The following is a 16,560-nucleotide window of genomic DNA, read 5'->3' as shown; positions in this document are numbered from 1 at the left end:
TGTAACATAAAACCTACATAGTGATACAAAAACCAAGAACAGCCTTAATGCTTATTTTTCATATTGTTTACGTAGAACCTGTTAATATATTGATCATGTGATTTCCTTTGTTTTCTGTACATGGAGTTCAAAATTCCTTTTGTTTTTTTTGTTGTTTCATTTTTAATGTAGAGTAACCAGGAACAAGTCCTCCTTCAAGGAGAAGATCGCTTGTATTTGAACTGTGGAGATGCGACACAGGCTCAGAATCCCAGAAATACTTCAGCACACTCTGAACATAAGCTTACCAGGGAAAGAGGCCCATTTTCAGATGGCGGTTTAGATTCTCAGGGTTTAAGCACTTTACTAGGACACAGGCATTGGCATGTTGTACAGGTAATTGTCGCTGGTTGCCCATATGTGCTCTGTGCTTGGCAAGAGTTTGTAGGACTGGAATTTGCAGCTGATCTCATCACTCTGTGCCATACCCTTTTCCTCTAGTATGAGATCATTGCCTTTTAATTGCTTCTTGGGTTTCCTTTGGTACAGCTTTTTTTTTATTGCCAAATGGTAAAGGAATGTTGTCCATCTCAGCCTTGTGGCTGCGAATTTGCATCCTAGCCAATAAAAAAGTAGAAATGTCTTTTTGACTTCAGGAAAGAGTACTTAAATTACTTTCCTATGCTTCGAAAGGAACAATAAGTGCAACACCCAAGAAATCCTTTAGACATTTTTATTTATGCAAATTTCTTTAAGCATATTCAGCTGATGAATACAGCCTTCAGACTTTGGCTGTATTTTCAAGCAGTCTTAGATGGCATCTATTTAAGTACGTAATTAAAAATTCATGGTATCAAGCCTGTGATTATTTCCAGGGCTAGTAATGGCGCAGATTCTATTTTCTCTGTAATACAGAGGAGAAATTCGATAGCTTTTAATCTATAACTGTAGTGCCTGTTCTTCCATGCTTGAATTGGTAGATATTTTTCTAAATAAAAGTTTTTAGAAGGTCCACAAGATTTTGTTTTTCACATAGTACATGAATGGGTGTTATTAAACAGTATTGGACTCCAGGCACATATGTCAGGTTCTAGATACTGTTGAATTTCCACTTTAGCTGTCCAGGTAGCTCTTCTGTCTTCTGAAACTGGCATAGGAGGCGGAGGTCAGTGGTTGGGTAATGAGGGCACTTACTGCCTTGTGTCATGCCAAGGACTGGAGTTTGAACCTGGATTTGTATCATCCCATGTGATGTGAAGAATCCAGGATCAAGAATAATTTGACATATCTCAGTCAAACGCTCTCCTAAAGAGGCTTTTCGAAGTGCTGGTGTGCGTTTCTGATGGGATTAAAAAATTTAATCCTTATATTGAAAGTCCTTCCTGAATGCTGTGTTTATCAAAACTTTTATGCTCCCATGAAAGTTCTGATGGAGAAGAAGTACCTAGGGGGGAAACAGAGCAAATTTTGACTATCAATCTGTAATAGAGTATTAGCTGTTGTGTGTTGTTAACACATTTCTATATTTCTTATATTAAAAGCAGGCTGATGTTTAGGCTTCAGTAACTTTTGGGAATGGCGGGGGGAAGTAACTGCATTTAAAAAAGAAAACCCAGCATTAAAAACCTGTAAGCCAGTTTTTTGGGAAAGCACGGACATTGTACATATTCCTTTAGAACATTATAATTAATCACTACTTTAATGGTGCTTGGTATAGTTACATGGTTTTCGTTTTCTCCTTGTTTTTTTTTTTTTTTAGATTCATAGTACGTATCTAGAGAGCAACTGGCCTATAAGGGTGAGTTATTTTAAGAATATGTTATAGAATCATAGAATGGTTCGGGTTGGAAGGGACCTTAAAGATCAGGTCCCTGCCCTGGGCAGGGACACCAACTACTAGACCAGGCCGCTCAAAGCCCCATCCAGCCTGGCCTTGAACACCTCCAGGGATGGGGCAGCCACAACCTCCCTGGGCAACCTGTTCCACTGCCTCACCACCCACATAGTGAAGAATTTCTTCCTAATATCCAATCTAAATCTATCCTCCTTCAGTTTGAAACTGTTACCCCTCATCCTATCATTACACTCCCCATCCTTCCTGTAGGCCCCTTTTAGGTACTGGAAGGCTGCTATAAGGTCTCTTTGTGTTCTTGCTTCTTTAAAAATATTGGGTTTTTATAACTGCCCTTTAGGGTTGGATGAGCTCTGGAAGCTGAAATCATTGTTTTATATTGCAGAAAGAATATGTGTTGGGCAGTAAAGTAGAAAACATGAAGATACTTTACAAGTTCTGAATCTGACATTATATTGCCTTATAGTGATGTACTTGGGTAGGATATATCATTAAAATAAGTTCCCATCTGAAGTTCTGAAGTTTTTTTCTCTTTGAACAGTTTTCAGCTATTGACAAGCTTGGACAGAATGTAGCTGTTGTTGGCAAGTTTGGTTTTGCACATTATTCTTTACTCACCAAAAAATGGAAGCTCTTTGGAAACATTACACAGGTGAGAGGTTATGGTACTTTATTCAAGTGTGCTGGGGAAATTGTATTTCTTGGAGTGTGAGTCTTGGAGAAAATAAAAAAAATATCTTTTTCAAATAAAGAACCTGTAGTCACACCTGGGATTAGGGACGTTGCTTTTGCATTTGCTTTTCATAAAATGGCTGAACCACTTATCTTACGGGCTTGGCACAAAATTTGTTCTGATCATTAGAAGGTTTCCAAATCTGAGTGCGTATAGTCAGACACTTACTCCCATATGGCTTATCTGAGAGATTGTGTGAGCTGTAGCTTTGGATGCCAAGCTCGTAAGTTCTGGCCAGAAACAGAAGGTTAATTTAAGAGAGTTCAGGGATGCCTCTAGCATAAGGAACTGTGGAGCTGTGTTTTGTCAGATGATGATTGTCCTTCACGTATCATTCCTTAGTACTTTGGTTTTTTTAAACAACAAAAACTTCATATAGATAGGTTTTCTTGCCATTATCATAAGGCTTATAAAGATCATGTATGGCTTTCAGAAATTATTCATAGAATGTGTGTGTGTATAAGTATATAAAAATAGGCACATGTATGTCATTTGCTTGCTTTTTTTCTTTTCAGGAGCAAAATATGGTGGTAACAGGTGGCTTAGCGTGGTGGAATGACTTCATTGTTCTTGCATGTTATAATTTAAATGATCATCAGGAAGAGGTGAGGTATTTTTCTTCAACGTAAATAAATCATGTTTAGAATACCGGACCTGTTCTACAGTAGTAGTATAAATATGAAAAGCTTGATACATAGGTGGCTTTTGGTCATGTTCAGAAATTCTGTATTAATACGAAGTATTCTGAATATGAAGTATTTTGCGACACTTTTATAAGGTTTTAAATTAGATAGGCAGAAAAGCTTTACTTACTCTTTGCTTTTTAACACTAATGAATAAAACTCCTTCTTCTCTTGTTCAGTACTTCAGATTTGGCTGTACTGTTCTTTACCCACTTTGGATGCAATAATATAATGCAATATAACATTTGATGAAACAAAAACCCAGTAATGTGTCTTGCTAGAAATCCTCGACACCATTCCACAAAAAAGAAGAAAGTAATTGAACATGGAATTACTATTAGTTTGTTGGTAAACAGAACCTGTATTCAAACTACTCCTTTTCCTTGTAGCTGAGAATCTACCTGCGAACGTCTAATCTTGACAATGCATTTGCACATATCACCAAAGTGCAAGCAGACACGTTACTACTGAGTGTCTTCCGGGACATTGTAATATTGTTCAGAGCAGATTGTTCCATTTGCCTTTACAGTATTGAGAGAAGGCCTGAAGGGTGAGTATCAGTATTTAAATGCTTTTTCAGTAATGTACTTGTAAGTAAATCTGTTCTCAGTCTGAGTAAATTCTTACGATAATATAAAGTTGTTTGATAACTTGTGGAGTCAGATTTTTAAAATGCAGAGGGGTAAGTGTTATCTATATGCACAAGTGATAGTTCATGAGTGCTGTCGCTTGTGCGCATGCAGATAACACCCATTAGGTGTGGAGGTAGTGACTGAGTATGCGCGTTTCCAGCTGTCTGTACAAACACATTCTAGCCAATAGGAACTTGAAAACTGAATGTAAATAGAAGGAAAAGGTACTGAAAGCACCCACATGTTTGCATGTTTTAATAAAAAATGTTTCTAACATTAGAAGTAGGAATTGGTGAAAGCAATAGCGGAGTAGCGAAGATGAAGAGAGGAAAGGTTTGGTCTGTGGTGTGGTTGTGGGGAGCTATTTTCATGCAAAAGAAGTAGCAACATAAGAGCCAGATACTTTCAGATGGTTAAGATTAGTGAACCTAAGAAGGAGATAGATTCCCATATCGTTTTGAAGTGCCTAAGCAGGTGATTTTTCTTAAAGCTAAGGTATCTTGGTTTCGGCAAGAAGGGACTTTTTTTTTTTTTTTAAGCAGAGAGCAAGCTGTTGATCCACTTTAGTGGAAAATATTTTCAATGCTTTTCAAAGAAAACTCCCAACAAAATCTAAACACTGGAATTATCTTATTGAAGCATGTATAGAGTCTTACTCTGAAGTATCTGATGTTGTGTTCTATTCACTCATAGCTGTATTCCCCAGAACTATCAAGATAAAGCAGCCCAGGTTAGGTTTATTTAGTAATTTTATGTAGCGTTCCTTGTTAAAGGAAAGTCATTTTGGCCTGTAGAGTAAACTGTTTGCTGAGGTTGCTTATTTCCATTAGGTTTACTTCAAGATATTAATCTTACATTAAATACTATTTTAAAATTGCTAAACGTAGTCATCTTTCCTTTCAGTCTTAACCCTACTGCCAGTATCCAGGTTCTTCAAGAAGTGTCGATGTCTCGGTACATTCCTCATCCTTTTCTTGTAGTGTCTGTTACATTGACATCAGTGAGGACAGAGACTGGCATCACCTTGAAGATGCCTCAGCAGGTAACAGGTCTATAGTGCTCAAAATTTAAAAGACTCAGTGCCTGGATTTTTTAGATTAGTCCTCAAAGGTTACCTGGCTAATAAATGAATCGTAAATCAATGGCGGTTCTATGTGGTAAAATGCCAAACGTGTTTTTTCTGATGCTTGTTATATAGATATTTTGTGTGTGAACTGGGGGCAGGGATAATGGAAATAAAATACAAACTCTTAACTTCTGTTTCATAGCTTCTCTTGTCACCTTGTAAAGTTTGGTGCCAAATCTTGGAGGACAAATTAAACTTAACTATGTCAAGGGTATGTTTCTCTATTGTGTATTAGAAGTTGAATACCAAAGCAATCCATGGCAATAGGAAGTGCCGTTTGTGCAGCATTGGGTCCATTACTCAGAGAATAAACAGAAAAAAGGAAAAGATGGCATATGAATCTATCGGGTTACTTGTAGTCAATTTCCTACTATGCTAAAATAAAGTAAGATAATCTCTGACATTAGTTATGTCAGGGGATAGGTCAACAGCCAAACAATGACTAAGATGTGAAGCCTTGTTTTAACTCTAGGAGTTTATTCAGGCCCCTGAAAGCGCAGTGCAAAGAGAACTTCGATTTTTGTTGTCTGTGGTGTAAACAAATTAAGCTTAACTGTTTGAGTAGCTGCAGTACGAAGCACATTTTCTCATCAGAGCAGCTGCCTTAAGATAGTTTGGAAGTTGTGTGGCCTGTGGGGCAGGACCCAGACATATGAAGGTGCGTATTTTTCTCTACATACCAGTGCCACTACCAGATACGAAAGCAACAGCACAGATGTAAAATCTGGAGGTTTGCACTTGCTTTCTTCAGTTCATTCTAATTTAGTGTCCCGCAACGCTGAATGTGTCGTGAGACTTTGACATGATCTTAGACAAAGGCATAAAAGGCAACGTGCATGTGGTTTTCTAGTCCATCGTGTTGTGAGTCAGCATTCTTATTCCTCAACTACCTGACCTATGGTGTTTCCTAATTTTGAAAAAAACCTACTGAAACTTTTTAGAGCACTAGTAATATTTTAAACTTAGTTTCAGACTGAACAAATATTACCCTTTTTCTTTCTAAAAGCCCATATCTTCAAACTTTGTCAATCCTCCTGACCAAAAGAAACTTACTAATGTTAGCACTGAATGTGACACTGCACTGCAGACAAAACAATGTGTCTGACTTAGCAGAGTGTATCAGGCTTTTCAGTGCTGTTACCTATTAGTGACTTTAACCCCTGATGCTGCAACTCTACCATACATCTACCCATGTATTTTAAAACTAAACTTCATGCACAGCATGGTATTAGCTCCAGCAACTTTGTTTAAAATTAATGTGAAGCAGTTCTGAAATAAATTGCTATAGAAGGTCTATTTTGCTTTCTTGATATACCTAACTAGAAAGATTTTTCTCTAACTGTAGCTTCCAGAAGTTCAAGATGCTGTACCAACGTAGCTCAGCTCTTTTTGGCTCGACTCTTTTTGGCTTATGTACCAGTGTTAGTCTTTGCAGTCAGATACTGGCAATCATAACGGTGATACTGATAAGAATACAGAGCTTTATTTTTCTTAAAATACTGGTGGCTTGCCCATGCTAACAGATATAGTTGGAAAAAACCCATATCAAATAAACACATGGAATGAGTCTAGTGAACAAGAAACCTTACAGCATTTACTCCTTTGCACAAGAATCTGCCTGCAGGTACTCAGTTCTACTTCATTTTTCTGAGTCCTTCTGCAGTGAATTTGGTTATTAGTCACCTCTGTACAGCAGCACAGCTACTTTATTCTTTTTATTCTGGGTTTGTATCATGGTTATGGGTAAAATCATGCATTCAAAAAGCTTAAATAGTTTACATAATACTCTTTTATCCTTAGGCTTGTGAGGCTGAAAGTATTATGCTAAACTTAGCAGGACAACTCATCATGTTGCAAAGGGATCGATCTGGACCACAGATACGAGATAAGGATAATAATCCTAATCAAAGGAAGCATGTGAGTAAATATATGTGGAATATTGTATATGACTTGAAAGATGATGTTAGTGACTGAAGAAGTTGTGTCAGGAATGGTTCAGGCATAAAGAAAAGAGGCCTATCATGCAAGGCAGTTTCTACACTTAGAAGCTGAATTGTAGCTGGAAGTAAATCACTACTGTGATTTCTGTCCCCCCCAAGAATCTGTGAAACATTACCACTTAATTGTGTGAATGTCTAACTAAAGTATTTATTACTTCTGTTTACTCTTTGTGATGCAGTGGAAGATATGAGTCTTAAGCATAAAGGTCCTGTGCAAAACTTGTTGTGCACTGATGACAGAAAATGTCCAGTCTATCTAAAACTGTTCTGTATGTTTATGGACTGTTAGGGTTTTTTGTGGAGCATATTTACAAAGTTCCTAAAAAACTACAGTAATAGAAATCAGTGACTGAACTTTCCAATTTTTCTGTGCTGATGAAAAACACTTCATGGAACAAGTACTTTGGGAAAGTGAAATCTAAAAAGTTTAGATGAAGAGTTGTTTGCAGCTCAATGAAACACTAGCAAATTTGGTGTTTGTAGTAATGTTGTCAGTTCTAGGTTGGACTCGGGCTAATTGAAGAGACAGACCAGGTTTTTATTTTCCTCCCTTACTCTCGCACCTCTGGCTTCTTGACTAAGTGTGAGGAGGTTAAAAAAAAAAAAAAGTGAAAGAAATGTCTTTTGAGTTAAAATAAATAATAAGTGATGTTTTCCCAGGTGCTAGGGTGGTTAAGGGATAAGCAGATTTATTTCTTTGTTAGAAGAATAACATGTTCTGAAGTGAGTAGTCCTTAGGTGAAAAAAGAGTTCATGTGAAGAGGGTAAAAAAAAAAAAAAAAGGAATAATGAATTCTGATTTTTTTTTTTTTTTTTTTTTTTTTTTTTAAAAAACAGCTGCCTTTTTGTGCTCCAGTTGTCCTAGCCCAGTCTGTTGAAAATGTATGGACTACTTGCAGGATCAATAAACAGAAACGCCACTTACTGGAGGCTCTGTGGCTCAGCTGTGGTGGGGCAGGTATGAAAGTCTGGCTTCCACTGTTTCCCAGAGATCATCGAAAACCACATTCCTTTCTGTCAAGACGGATCATGCTGCCTTTCCACATCAACATATACCCATTGGCTGTTTTGTTTGAAGATGCCTTGGTTCTTGGTGCTGTTAATGACACTGTGCTCTATGACTGTTTATACACTCAAACCAGTGCTAGAGAACATTTAGAGGTTCTCTTTCCTTTCTCCATTGTTGAGAGAACCTCTCAGATCTACCTCCATCACATTTTACGCCAGCTCTTGGTTAGGAACCTCGGTGAACAAGCCTTGCTTTTGGCCCACTCCTGTGCCACATTACCATACTTTCCTCACGTACTAGAACTGATGCTTCATGAAGTGCTGGAAGAAGAAGCTACCTCGCGGGAACCCATTCCCGACCCTCTGCTTCCCACTGTGGCGAAGTTCATTACAGAGTTCCCCCTCTTCCTGCAGACAGTTGTTCATTGTGCTAGGAAGACAGAATATGCCCTGTGGAATTACCTTTTTGCTGCTGTTGGAAACCCGAAGGACTTATTTGAAGAGTGCTTAATGGCCCAGGACTTGGACACAGCTGCCTCTTACCTTATTATCCTCCAGGTAATGGTACCTCATATATTGCAAGAGAGGTGATATTTGCTAATTTGTAGTACTTAAAAAATATTCTCATACCAAAGTTACACATATTAAACAAATTTTCAATTTAACAGTTTGCTGTTGATATTATGTCAGTTATGAAGAGGGGGAATATCACACAATGTAAGCAGTTTACTGTTATAAAAAGGAAAATAATAGCATGAAATTTGCTTCTTCTAACCTCTGGTATACGTGAATGTGACATGATGTGGCTTGACTTAATAGGACTTTTGTTGCTCAACGGCAAAAACAAATGACTTAATTATGCTTTGTTACTTTCAGAATATGGAAGTTCCAGCAGTGAGCAGGCAACATGCTACTCTCCTATTTAATACTGCCTTAGAGCAGGGAAAGTGGGATCTTTGTCGTCATATGATCAGATTTCTTAAAGCCATTGGCTCTGGAGAAACAGAGACACCTCCAGCTACACCAACAACTCAGGTTTGTGATGAAAATAGTAAATACTGTGCATCGAACCCTGTATGATTAATCTTGCTATTACACAGTGTGTTTGCTCTTTGACTGTATGTTTCGATTTTCTTGTCTTTAGGAACCTAGTTCAAGTAGTGGCTTTGAGTTCTTCAGACACCGCAGCATTAGTTTATCCCAATCAGCAGAGAATCTCCATAGCAAATTTAACTTGACAAAAACACTGAGTATGCCCTCTGGGCCATCTGGAAAAAGGTAATTGGTAGTAATGTCATCTCCTTCCCCACTTTAAGTATTGTATTAACTCTCTTACCAATTTAAGTTATAGAAGTAGATTATATGATAGAGTTAGATTTGTCATAGTCTCCCTCCACATCCTTTTGCGTTTGTCTTTTCCTGACTTTTCATAATATCCATGCCTCTCTCTTACGTTCTTGGGAGACTGTATTCTCACGCATGTAAGTGTGTGTTTGTGTGCATATATTTATGCACATTTACATGGATTTTGCTGACCAAAAGCCTCTGAATCCACCGGATGGATATGTAGTAATTTCAATAGCTAGTGAGACCGCGTACCTTATATTTCAAAGATCTGTTTTGCTGAAAGATACATCTTGAACAGCTCACAGTACTGCAGCATGATAGTATACATTGCACTGCGATACTGTGTACATCTTGATCTAGTAGCGTGTTGCCAAGCCATAAATAGAGCCTTTTACACCTTGGGGTCAATCCCTCTTAAACTGCTGTATACCGAATTCATACTGATTGGTATTAATGTTTCAGAAGCACCACTGAGCTCAGATTCATCATTATCTTGGTTTTGGCTTTTTTTCTGACCATACGACCTTCAAAGCAATCTTAATATAAGTTAAAATGCTTTTATTTAGTAATTTTCCATGGAGAGTACTATCTTAAGAGTTTTGATAGGAAGGGTCCTAGACTGATAGCTGACTTGTTCTCTAAACCTGCTTCTCAGAACTCATTTTGCAATGGCATCTACCTTCTAACTCTTCTCCTTTACTTTTTTTCTGCATTGCTAATAGTTTAATACTCTTATCAACATTGCTGCTGCTGTTATTACCTTCTCTTATTTCACTTACTGTTGAGGCAGTGGGATCTTATAGAGAACATAAATAGCAAGGACTGGTGGAAACTGCTTTTGTTGGTTTATAGAAAGCTCCAGCTATTACTGTGATCACTCAGTGTACTGTGGCTGTGGCCGACAAACAGCCTTTATGACTCCATTTTAACTAACGTCACTGTTCTGTGGTCTGTCCATAGGTGGAGTAAAGACAGTGACTGTGCCGAGAACATGTACATTGACATGATGCTCTGGCGGCACGCTCGGCGTCTGCTAGAAGAAATCAAGCTGAAAGACCTGGGCTGCTTTGCTGCACAGTTAGGGTTTGAGCTGATTGGGTGGCTGTGCAAGGAGCGAACCAGAGCTGCCCGCGTGGAGGATTTTGTGTTTGCTTTGAAGAAGCTACACAAGGATTTCCTGTGGCCATTTCCAGTCATACCGGCTTCGTCCGTTAATTCGCCGTTCAAGAATGGAAAGTACAAGACAGGTGCTGTAACATCTGAGTTGATTTGGACTAGGTTTCTCTCCTGCAATCCTACACCCATCGGTCTCAATCTCTTTCCTCAGCTCAGCCAAGCAAAGAGCAGGCTGAGGCTTGCCACCCACACAGCTTTCTCACACCGGGTGTGTTTTCTGAAGGAATTCTATTGAGCACAGACGACATCTGTTGTGTAGTCTGATGACATTACTGTTCCTGTTGAGGTTTCTTGCTTTCTCGGGTGCACTGAACTGGCTGTCACCTGTGCAGATGTTGAGTTGAACGTGGATATTGCTCTTCGACGTGAATTCTGCTACAGAAAATTACTAAAGTCAACATTTTTATCTAGTCTTTAGATAAGGATTTGAATAACTTTTTTATATTTAAAAATGAATGTTCCTAATATTTAAAATTTGATTTGTGTCAAAGGGTAAGAATTTTGCGAACTTGTGGTAAACCTCCTTTGTAGTATTAATCTCTTGGTTCGCTAGTTTACATTCTTAGGGCAAAGTTGATACTAGATGCTAAGTCTTCCTCTTTTTGATAGTAGGAGCGCTGTTACTTAGTTATTGATGCTAACACTTTATCAGCTGATACTTCTTTTACACCAGTGCTGCCCTAAAAAGCTGATCAGAAATTCTTGAAATACCTAAACTTGATGCATCCCCTTGCTTTTGGTGATCCCTCAGCAAACTAATTGAATATTGACTTAGATACAAGTTTTAGCTTCTTGTAATGCCTGGACTTTCCAAATTGCCTTTTTGATGGTTACATGACCTGTCCTTTGGTGGGTTCTTTTTTTTTAGCCGTGGGGGAGCAGCTGCTAAAATCTCAGTCTGCAGACACCTTTGTAAACATGGAAATGGACACAGGGGTTTCAAACACACCTCGGAGTCGCAGCTGGCTTGGCACTATCGGCTCTTCTCAGAGAGAGCTTGACACAGTTTCATCCCATGGACCACACATGCAAGATGCGTTCCTTTCTCCTTTGCTAAGTAAAGGTTAGTCACTCTTCCTTCTGTCTGCTTATTGGAAAAACGCACCTGGAAGTACGTACTTGTATTTTGATATTTGCATGCTACTGCTGTATTATTGCTTCCCAACTGCTGATAACCATAATTCAGAGGAGAAAAAAAAAAAGAGGATTTGTTGAAAAGTGAACTGAAATTTTTTCAAGAGAAGGGTAATGCCCGTGTCATACATCTTTAAGTACTTGAAGTAGAACATGAAATTGATATTTGCAGAAGTTCCTGTTCGGTGGTGGTAACTTGAAATTTAGTATTTTTATGGTCTGTCTAGGAAGACTGTTGTAACTTCTTTGTCTCTTGCACGGGTTGGCATCTTGCACAGGTTGGCACTGTTTTAATGCATGAGCTTTGTGCTTTTGGATTTCTTTGGAAAGGTATTAGATACATTCTTTATTGAGGACGTTTAGGAAATTATAGTCCCATGTAGTTTTCTTTTTTCCTATGGCTTTGTTTAAATCGCTTTTTAAAAGCTCAAGCGGATGGTCAGCTTACGAAAATACAAAGGGGAGTTTTATTCTCTGTGCATCTTTTCTGACCGCAGTCAGGTCCAGGAAATGTTTGTCTGACCATTCATTTCTTTTTATTAGTCCCTCTTGTCCTCAAGCTTAGAGCAACATTTTCAACGGTGTCTACATCATGTGATTTCCACTTTGTTAGGGGAAAGGTCTATGTAGCTCAGTGTGAATTACAGTCTCCCCAAGATGCTAGGGTCTCCTGTGAGAGTCAGAGCACTTGGAACTACTCTTCAAAAAGTTGACGGGCTTCAAAAAATGAAGAAAGAGTGAGATTCTCTCCCTGTGCTTGGGCATTGCCTTGTTCTATTTTCACTCCTGCTGCTCTTGTTTATTACTTTTGGAGAGTGCAAGAATGCATTAGGTTTAAGTAAGTTTGTTAAAAAGTTCTACAGAAAAAGCATAATTTAAATGGGGAAAATTTCTTTTTTTATTGCACTATCTTTTACTGCTGTCCGCCACCACCACTGTTTAAACAAGTATATCCTATTTTTCTGGGCTGGATTAAGACCTTTGAGTTCAATGGAATTCAGTACAAGTTTTGAAGCAGTTTATTTCTAAAGTGAAACTAAATTAATAGTTTTTACAATGTTGTAAGCTGAATTCTAATAATAATAACTTAACAAATAACTAATCCAGCAGTGGTATTTATGGGCCAGAAGCTAATAAAATAACTTTCTGACTTTCTAAACATTCTCCACAAAAAAGATGCATCTACTTCAATATGGAAACTGTTCTGGAGGTTGGGTGCCTTCCTCACTCACCACTATGATGGTTTTAGCTTTGCTGTTACTGTTCCTGTGAAAACTCTGTTGCTACATCTACTCTTCATCTACTCTTGATATTTTTATTGGAAACACTTAACTTTTTGTAGTTAGTGCAGGCAATTACTTGCATTACCAAGGGTTCATAATTTTCAGGGTTCTGTATGAAGAAGAGAACTTGCTATTGCATCTTCATTTTTAACAAAGTTGAAGTTTAAGAAAGCAGTATCTTTAGACAGACTGCAGCCCTTCCTACAGACTTAATTCTAGGATTATAGTATGTAAGAGGCTGTCACTGTGTTCTTACAACGATTGCCAACACATCTTTAGGATCCCTTATTGATACTACTCTGCAGGATTATTTTTATTTGATAGAAAAACTACTGCATTCCAGCAATAACAGTTCTACCATTTGGTGTGAGAAGAAGAATGCTGAAGTGGGTTGGCCTGAAGCAACTTCTTAGCAGTGTGATACACTCCAGAGCATTACTGTGTAATTTGTCAGTTTCTGTAGGAAGTATTTCAGAAATTCTGAGTCTTACTAAAGTAAGTAGTTTCTTTTTTCCTTATGTTTCTGAGTGTTTTTGATAGGTGACGAATGCAGCATAGGTTCAGCAACAGACCTGACTGAAACAAGTTCTATGGTGGATGGCGACTGGACCATGGTGGATGAAAACTTCTCCAGTCTAAGTTTAACTCAGTCAGAGCTTGAACATATCTCTCTAGAACTGGCTAGTAAAGGGCCGCACAAATCACAGGTCCAGCTGCGGTAAGTAATGTAATCTTTGCATCTGAAACTTAAACTGAGTAGTATGCAGCATTAGTAGAAAGAAACACTGTCTACAGAATCACACTGGGATGTTGTATTCAGAGTGAAAAAAGAAATAAGCAGACTGTTTTTCCGTTTAGGTACTTGCTACATATCTTCATGGAAGCAGGATGTCTGGATTGGTGTATTATCATAGGCCTTATCCTTAGAGAATCTTCAGTGATCAACCAGGTTTTCAGTATAATGCAATCCTCTGATATTGATAGAGAAATCTGTCAGAATATCAAGACTGGCCTATATGCTGTTGACAAATGGGCTTCTACAGATTGGTAAGCGTTACTTTCCACCTTCATTTTCATTCCAGTTGTAGATAATTGGTTACCTAAAAAGTAACTTTGAGTTATGTCAGCCATAGCTGAAACAATTATTTAAAAGCACTTTTGCAGAAAGTTTCAGCACAGGCATTTAATACAGTTGTGATCAAACTGGAAGAAAAACAACCCAAAATAACCAACCTCCCAACTTTTACTGTTTGATTATGGTTGCCTTTTCTCCTCTATTTAAAAAATAAAGCTTCTGTACAGGAAGGATTACAGAAAATACTCATTTATGTTAAACATCTCCCAAGAAATGCTGCTTTTCAGGCATATGACAGAAGTACTATTTTTTAATTCACTCATGGTGTTCTGTATCCTTGTTTTTGTAGCCCTGGGTACAAGCCATTTTTAAATATCATCAAACCACAGATCCAGAAACTAAGTGAAATAGCAGAAGAGCAAGTACAGCCTGAAGCTTTTCAGCCAGTGAATCCTTCTAAGGTTACCGAGCAAGCGAGCCCCAGAGCTGAGGAAAGCAGGACTTCATCTAGCCATGGCAGCAACCCTCAGAGCGATGCTGGTAGCAGCAGTGCCGGCAGGCATGAAGAGGACAAGTCTAAGACAGAGGATGAGGATTCATTCCAAGAAGGCAGTTATGACTGTATTGTGTCTTAAATGGAAGACGAACAACTTCCCAACAAGCATCAGGTGTGAAAGGAAGCAGACCAGCTCTTGAGACATGCTTCCATGTTTTGCTCGTGAACTTTTTTTTTTTAAATATTTCAATCTTTGAAATCTTTAGTGGGGATAATTAAGCAGCAGTTTCATCTAATAATTTCAAAAGGAGGCGAGATTTTTTTTTTAATGCTATCTTCAGACTGCAGCTTTAGGTTCTGATACTTAAGAGCGTTGAGAGACAGTGAATACATACAGAGACTGGTTCAGCTAATGTTCATCAGTACCTTTACATCACCAAGACGTGTTCTGAAGAAACTGCTTATCTTTTGCTTGACTTTAAAAGGTGAAGAGGGGATTAAATTTAAAAACTGTTATCCTACGCAGCTTGCCTGCCTAAGAAATGTCTGATCAATGCAGTTCAGATTGGTTTGATACCATATTTTGTATTAAAGGACTGTAAAATATATATTGTATGTTTTTGTGAATACTCTTGTACAAATACTCAAGGTTGTACCGTATTTGAAGGTACCTGTATGTATTGTGCATGTTTCTAGATGACTAGTAAAGTTAAAGCAGAGTTGCACTTCTTTCTGGATGAGGCATACTTCACTGACCTAACACTGACACAAGGTGGCTTTACCTGATTTTTTACTGCCACTTACAGATCTTGTAGTTGGGTTTAAGGGATTGCTGAAGGTTATTTATTTCATTGTAAATTCTTTTCTGAAAAATGAATTTTTTAAATGTAAATAATCATCATATACTCTTGCTATGGAAGATTAGTTTAACAGCTCATACCTAAACATTTTTCAAACATTTTATAATATGCATACTTGTAACTAAGACATATTTAACTTTCATACAATGTTATGGAAAGCTGGCTGCAGAAGTCTGTTGCTTGGAGGTACTTATTTTTTCTAGCTGCTGTCCCTATGTAATAACTACCTGTAACAGTATTAATTTAGATATTAGCTTGTTTGTACTGTGCAATCTGAACAAAAATGCAACATTACTCATTTTATACAAAATAAACTAGTTTATTTTTTATAACATCATTCGATTACTGACATGGACCAAACTTGTCATCATAGGGTAGTTACAGCATCTTCTGCTTTTCTAGAGTAGTTTCTAAATGCGCATCCATTTAAACTCTGAAAATTAAGAATATTCACAATTAAGTTGAAATAAATTGTGATTTTTATCATCTTTATTTCCTTTGTAGATAAGATCAAGTGCTTTAAAATGTACAAATATTAAACTGTTGCTTTAGAATGGCTTTACTAAGCCAATACAACCAGTACAAGTGCAATAATTGCGAGTATTACTTGGAAAGCTGGAGATTTTAGTGAATGCAGCTTGAATTTCCATTTAAGAGTTGCAACTAATGTTGAACTTCCAGGAAAGAAATCTGGTTCAAGAGTCCCAGCGTTAAGCTTAGTCTGTATTGTAGCTACTGGTTACAGATAATGTCTATCATACCTACAAGCCTGTTGTGATCTGACGTCAAAATCCATTATTGTTATAAGGGGATACTTAAAGTTTTTTTTATGATAAAAAACCCGCGTAATCTATGTTAAAAGAAATAAAAACTGTGCTTCAAGTTAATATTTTTCTGTGATTCTGTGGTAATGATGTAAGCCAAGCCCATCCTGACCAACTTTCTGCTGTTCAGGTTTTGGATCTGTACAAGTAAATGCATACATTAACTGATATACTAACATTCTTAATATTAGTATCTTACTACTGTGCTACTGTTGTTTAGCAGTTAAATCTTTTTAGTTGTGAAATTTTAGAAGTTTGTACTACTTTAGTAGTAATTATCTCTATGCAAATCTTATGTGCTAATTTTGTATTTCAATTTCACTGCTGTTATACCTGTAATTAAAAGACAAAT

At 37.6% G+C, this 16,560-nt stretch overlaps 1 protein-coding gene across 5 annotated transcripts in view; it reads left to right on the top strand.

The window, feature by feature from the left end:
• Positions 1–16,271, top strand: part of RIC1 (RIC1 homolog, RAB6A GEF complex partner 1) — a 51,317-nt gene extending 35,046 nt beyond the window's left edge. For 3 of the 5 annotated variants that reach the window (XM_063321438.1, XM_063321439.1, XM_063321437.1), the window contains exons 12-26: positions 172–375; positions 1,739–1,777; positions 2,373–2,483; positions 3,080–3,169; positions 3,637–3,797; positions 4,783–4,921; positions 6,806–6,922; positions 7,843–8,571; positions 8,890–9,048; positions 9,158–9,291; positions 10,321–10,607; positions 11,405–11,599; positions 13,482–13,671; positions 13,812–14,000; positions 14,378–16,271. In XM_063321438.1, coding sequence (XP_063177508.1) covers positions 172–375; positions 1,739–1,777; positions 2,373–2,483; positions 3,080–3,169; positions 3,637–3,797; positions 4,783–4,921; positions 6,806–6,922; positions 7,843–8,571; positions 8,890–9,048; positions 9,158–9,291; positions 10,321–10,607; positions 11,405–11,599; positions 13,482–13,671; positions 13,812–14,000; positions 14,378–14,663 — 3,030 coding nt within the window. In that variant the 3' untranslated portion in view covers positions 14,664–16,271. Of the gene's footprint in view, positions 1–171; positions 376–1,738; positions 1,778–2,372; positions 2,484–3,079; positions 3,170–3,636; positions 3,798–4,782; positions 4,922–6,805; positions 6,923–7,842; positions 8,572–8,889; positions 9,049–9,157; positions 9,292–10,320; positions 10,608–11,404; positions 11,600–13,456; positions 13,672–13,811; positions 14,001–14,377 lie in introns of those variants that run through there. The other 2 variants (XM_063321440.1, XM_063321441.1) reach the window with 2 other exon arrangements.
• The last annotated feature ends 289 nt before the right edge of the window (positions 16,272–16,560 follow it).

Source organism: Chroicocephalus ridibundus, chromosome Z (genome assembly GCF_963924245.1).
Source record: "Chroicocephalus ridibundus chromosome Z, bChrRid1.1, whole genome shotgun sequence".
In the NCBI taxonomy this organism is placed as follows: domain Eukaryota; kingdom Metazoa; phylum Chordata; class Aves; order Charadriiformes; family Laridae; genus Chroicocephalus; species Chroicocephalus ridibundus.
This window is presented reverse-complemented; position numbering and strand designations above follow the sequence as displayed.